Source organism: Hordeum vulgare, chromosome 3H (assembly GCF_904849725.1).
Source record: "Hordeum vulgare subsp. vulgare chromosome 3H, MorexV3_pseudomolecules_assembly, whole genome shotgun sequence".
Taxonomy (NCBI): domain Eukaryota; kingdom Viridiplantae; phylum Streptophyta; class Magnoliopsida; order Poales; family Poaceae; genus Hordeum; species Hordeum vulgare.
In genome coordinates, this window is record NC_058520.1 from 465,328,199 (window position 1) to 465,334,154 (window position 5,956).

General features: G+C 47.1%; 1 protein-coding gene across 1 annotated transcript; it reads left to right on the top strand.

Moving 5' to 3' along the window:
- Window positions 1-1,478: 1,478 nt before the first annotated feature.
- On the top strand, window positions 1,479-3,557 carry LOC123440179 (FCS-Like Zinc finger 8-like). The gene is made up of 3 exons (XM_045116753.1): window positions 1,479-1,677; window positions 2,351-3,058; window positions 3,146-3,557. Exons 2-3 carry the CDS (start codon window positions 2,394-2,396, stop codon window positions 3,261-3,263), a joined length of 783 nt encoding a protein of 260 aa, XP_044972688.1. The 5' UTR covers window positions 1,479-1,677; window positions 2,351-2,393; the 3' UTR covers window positions 3,264-3,557.
- Window positions 3,558-5,956: the final 2,399 nt, after the last annotated feature.

Sequence of the window (5,956 nt, forward strand, 5' to 3'; positions counted from 1 at the left end):
GCCCTCCTCTTCTTCGTCATGCTTCTGCTGAGTCGCACCGTGGAGCTGCGTTCCACGACCAGCTATGCCATGGTCGTTGAGCCTCTGCCTCGAACGACGTCGTTTCTGCCACCTTTGAGGAGACCGTCTTGCAGCTCCTAGGCACCCTCCCCGGAGCCACCACACCAACGAGGTTCACGTCCCTGCATTCCGACAGTGACGGGACGTTCGCCCACGGCCTCTGCTTGGGCGATCCCGTGCGGAGAGGCTGTCCGGCATGCCTCATCGCGGCCACCAAAAAGCTCACCGGTTGCGGCACGAGCAGGCGCGCCGTCGTTTCAAGGAGCGAGGGATGCTTCGTGGCCTACGCCAACGGCAACACCTCATATAAGCCCTACAACCTTGACACACTGGTCACATGTAGATCTACTCGTCTATAATTAGTAAAGCAGAGAACACATAATATACAAGTTCTGTCAAACACGAAAGTGAAACTCCTCCTCAAAAGAAACTTCAAATGGTAGGCCGGAAAATTCTTCCAAAAAAGCATCAAATATGAACACGAAATTCAACATATATGATGAACGAAACCACAACCTGATCGATTGAACGGAATCAGAACATCAAGGTGTATATTTTTCGTGTACAACTTATCGCGAATCGAAGTACGATTGTGTAGAAGGGTTGTACAATATTAAAGTGGTGTTTAGAAAAAAAATACATGTAAACCACTTATACGCATGTCTTGCCAGAGTCATCCACGTGGGCTCGAGAGCATCCCTCACGTCTCATTCATAAAAAACGGTCGATTTGATCGTTTTGAGCGATGCAGGTAAAATGATACTATTAAAAATCATGTGACACAAGGTCAACAATATTTACATGTAACCAAATAGCCCAACATCGAAAAAAATGCTGCATGCATAGAACGGGTCCGGTTGAACTTTAGTGAACAACCAAAAATTTACCGAGATCATAACTGGAAGCACATCCAACGAAATTGAGGCTAACCAATGAAGCCTAGTGTTGGCGTAAACTAAGATACCGTTCATCATCATCATGTTGCTAAACATCTTTTTTAAACTTATCATGTTACTAAACTTAGGCGTATTTGATTTAACGTTCTTCAGAAATAAGAATGTCACACCAAGCAACAGTGGAGTGCCTTCCAAGAAACATGAAAGAAAAAGGGGGGAGAGAGAGAACGGATGACTATATATATACTATTCCCTTCATTTCAAAATAACTCTTTTGACTTTATACTAATTTTAATATAAAGTTTAAACTCAAAACATTTATTTTGGAAAGTAATTACTAAAGTAAAAAACAAAAGAAGAAGAGAAAACAAAAATAGTAGTAGTACTGTACCACACTCCAGCAGGAGAGAGAGACGATGAGCCCCGGAGAAGGCACCGCACCCGCCCGTTGCCTTTCGCGTGCTGCGTGTCCGCGCCGAGGACACTTGTCTTCTCCCCATAAACACACCAGCAAGCACGCCCGAGAAACCACATGGAAAGCACGGAGGGGCACGGGGAGGAGCAGCCAGCCTAGACTATAGAGCGAGAAGCAGAGTGCCCTGGAAGCCTCCGCCGCCCCCATTCCCCCCTTTCTCCCCTCCCGACCCCTCTAATCCCGTCGCGCGAGGAGAGGAGGGGCACCGCCTGAGCATCCCCGCCCGGCCGCCGGATCGACCGCGAGGTACGCACCCCACCCACTGCTACTCTCCTCGAGCGGAGAAGATGCCGCCGCACTTTCTAGATTTGTCCATGCTTGGTCCGGAAGTTTTTGCAGTTCTTGGATAGCTTCCCGGTACGGGCCTGTGGTTGGACGGCTTTCGTTATTGGTTGCTTGATTCGGCCGCGATTCGTGTAAAGCTGGTTTCTGGCCGGTGGTAGTGCCGCCTTCCACCTTCCTTTCGTGGTGGTCGCAGTACCGGGTTATGGGGCTGTCGGTTTCATTGCCGCATTCGTGTAAATCCTTCTTGAAGCAGCTGCTGGGATTGGGGAGTAAGATTGGGTTGGGGGGAGAAGAGCTTCTGCTGTTTTTTCCCCTTTGGCTTGGTGTTCTTGGTTTCTTACCCTGCCCATGATATTCAAGTGAGTGTAGTTTTCGGTCTTGTTTTTGTTCGAATTTGCAAGGATGCGATGTTTGTGCTTGGAACCGACAGGCAATTTGTTATACTAGTTTCCATCTAAAAAAAATCAGAGATGTACCCGATTGATAGATCATCGTCGCTTTGTTCTCTTTGATTGATCCTTTGACCCATACATGAGTAAAAGCAAAAGCTGAAACTTCTTTGAACTTTTCTTTGCTCTCGTCATCCATTGCTGATTAATGTGATAAAAAAAAACCATCTGTTTGACTGTCTCAGAGACAACGAGCTGCCATCTTGGGTGCTTGGGAAGAAGACTGCCATGGACAACTGCACCGACCATAACATCGCGCAGAGGAGCATTGGATTCTTCAGGGTCCCCGGCCTCTTCGTTACGCTGAGCAGCAAAGGACTGAATGCGGTGGACCCTGATTCAGTCTGGAGCCCAACCTCTCCTCTGGACTTCAAGAACCTGTCATCAAACACCGTGGGCACCAATCTCAAACCCACTGGGTTGCTAGGCATCGATGCTGATCTCCTGAAGCTCAGAACTGGCTCCCCGAGAGTCGGTCTTGGCCTCGTCGACGCCCTCACCGCCGACGAGAGCTCGTTGCACTTTGAAGGCAAGAACTTGTTTCTCGAGTCCATCAGGCCATTTCTTGAGCTTGGGCTGCCAAAGGTGGCTGCCGATGCACCATCCTGTCAGAAGACCGACTCGGTTGGCCCTGGAGACTTTGTTCATTGTGATTGTGAAGATGAAGAGTACACCTGCGTGATCCAGCACGGCGCGAACCCGAGGACGACGCACATCCTGAGAGGCCAGACGGTGGAGGTGCCCAAGGGCGTCCCTTCCAGGAGGCCTATTTTCACCATTGAGCCCATCGAGGAGCGGTCATGGCCGTCCATGCCAGCTGATGGCGCTGCTTCTGGTTCGTGCTCCTTCTGCAGGAAGAGGCTGCGAGACGACATGGATACCTTCATGTACCTGTGAGTGGTGAACGCTGTGCTTCTGTCTGTTGTTATATGTTCTGTTCTTCAGTTTTTGAGTTTTGTGTGTGGTTTGCTGGAATGCAGGGGCGAGAAGGCGTTCTGCAGCGACGAGTGCCGGACGTTCTGCGTCGAGGAGGAGATCGATGAGGTGAAGCTCGTTAAGCCGGACGATTCCGGCGGCTCCGCTAATCTGCATTGGTGAAGATTGGCAGTAGTGGTGGCGAGGAGGCGGTTGCCTACAAGCGTTTCTTCTTGTTTTGGTTTGGAACTTGGTAGGACTCAGTAGCGAAGGGAGGGAGACAAACGCTTCTCATTCTAGCTTTTTTTCTGAATGGAGGAGAGGTTTTGATTTAGCCGGTGTCTGCCATAGCGCAATGGCTGGACAATTTTCATGGGCATTGGGTATTCCCTTTTGTGCCTGTTAGAATGGTGGAAATACTCAAATATCGATGTGCCATAAATATATTAATTAATCAATTATATTTTAGTCCTGCAAGTTGTGGCCGTCCGAATTTGTTCTGCGCCGGGGCTGATTAATGATTGTTCATTTTTTTCCTGAATGTTGATTAATGATTGTTCATCATAGAGAGCCTTTGGCCTTTGCTAGTCTCTGGCTCTCTGCTGCTCATCAGCAAATGCTCCTGAGGAAAAGGTAAAAGTAAAAATCTACTACTACTACGGCTGCTACAGTCGCAGTGCTTGGAGTAGTACTGATGGTCTGCTCTGGTGGGTAGTCAGAGGCACTAACTACAGTTGCAGTGCAATTATCACCAGCTTTGCCATTCATTGTGCTGTAGAGGGCCCTGTCGAGCTACAGTGGCATGTTGCATCGACACAAGGACGCACCTAAGCGTTGGAGGACAGTAGGGCTGGTACAGGCAAAACGCCAAGGGTATCCAATGCGCCCGGAGAAAGGAGGACTCGAGACTTGAGCAAGGGTCACCGGCTTCTTTTCTCAAGGGTCGTTTCTGTTTCCGTAGGGGAGAGCGATTTACATCAAATAAATACAGGCACGAGAAATTAACCGGGGGCTTGCAGATTTCCCCTCTCGCCCTCCACGCTCTTTGGGAGCTCGATGTATACTCTGAGGAAGCAGTATATGATTTTCCGAAAGGTTGAAATACGATGAGAACATAATTGTGAGGGGGGGCTCTTTTTGGCTTTCCGGAGCATAGAATTTCTTGTTTTTCAAATATCAAACGTGCTCTAACCCCGTGTTAATTTCCGTGAAAAAGCTTCATATGTTAAGATAAAAAATAATATAAGCTTTCTAGGGCACAAGTTTTTACCTAGGTCACAACACGTCATTTTTTTACGAAAATATGTGCACTTACGGCACCGCAAACAATCTGGACGGCACCGTCCAGATGTGTTTTACCATCCAATATTGACCTATATCGCCCCCCCCCCACACACACACCTAGCCCCGACATCGACAAGGAGGAAACGGATGCCACATATGATGATCCATCCAACATGACCTATACCCTCCCCCCCACCTAACCCCAACACCGAGGGGGAGAAGACGGATGCCACACACGATTGTCCGCTTCTCTCGCACTTCGTTGGAGTAGTTATAGCGTCTTCGCATAAATCTAAATCCAATTCCTTAAAATAAAAAGGAAAAAAAACGCCCAAGAAGGCGAAGAAATCCACCCCACCCGAATTTTCACATGAGATGTATGTTTTGAAATAACAGAGGTCTTTCACACTTGGCTAAACATAAACACATATCGATGATTGTGTGCGAGAACATGGGTTGGATTTCATGGCAATTTCCGAGGATGGTAAATGTGACTTCCGTGCACATGTCCTAGACCACTTATCATGTAGTTTCGACTTCACATGGCGTGGTCTACCAACGCGTGGAAGGTCTTGAGAAATCTTACTTGGGATACAAACAACAACCATGGGTTAGCCTTTTCGATTGGTGATTTTCACATGAATGTCAACCTCCGAAGTAGATCTAATAATTTTACATGGAGTGTGGTCGTAGTCTATGGAGCTGCCCAAAATGAGCATAAATACGCTATCCTTCAGAAATTGGTGAACCTGGCTAAGGATAACATGCATCCAATGCTTATTGTAGGGGGCTTTAATATCCTTAGGTATCAGGAGGAGAAAAACAATACCGCTTTGACATCCACTGGCCTTTCCTAATCAATGTTGTAATTGACAGTTTGAATCTTCGGGAAGCTAGTTTGTCTGGGAGACGATTCATTTGGGCCAATGACCGTTTTGTCTCAACATACGAAAAGCTTGACATGGTACTCATGGATAGTGAATGGGACCTAAAATTTCCTCCAGTAACTGTGTGAGCCCTAGAGTAGATTGATGCGTTATGAGATCATGCACCCATCATTCTTGGTTCTAATTCTACAAACCAATCCGCTCACCGCCCTTTCAAGTTTGAATTAGGATGGTTGCACTGGGAAGGTTTTGCAAACATAATCAAGAATGTATGGGAGAGTCCCGCAATTGGTCGCACACTAAAATAAGGGCCACGAGACGGTACATATGTGGATGGGCGAAACACATCAATGGAATATACAAAAGAGAAAAGCAATACATCGCCACCATTATTGATGGCCTCGATAAAATCAGAGAGACTCACATCTTGTCACAACAAGAGATTGAATTGAAAAATTAATCCAATGAGAAGATTGCACGTCTTTTGCGAGAAGAGGAAATCAAAAATTATCAAAGGTGCAAAGCCGACTTCATCTTGAAAGGATACACTAATACATGCACTTCCAACTTGTCGCCAATGGTCGACATATGAAGAAGTGTATATTTAGTCTCCAACAAGATGAGGGACACATCAAAGGTCGGGCAGAGCTCAAAAGTTATATCTCCCTATACTACAAATCTCTGTTCGGGGCACCTCATGAAGGG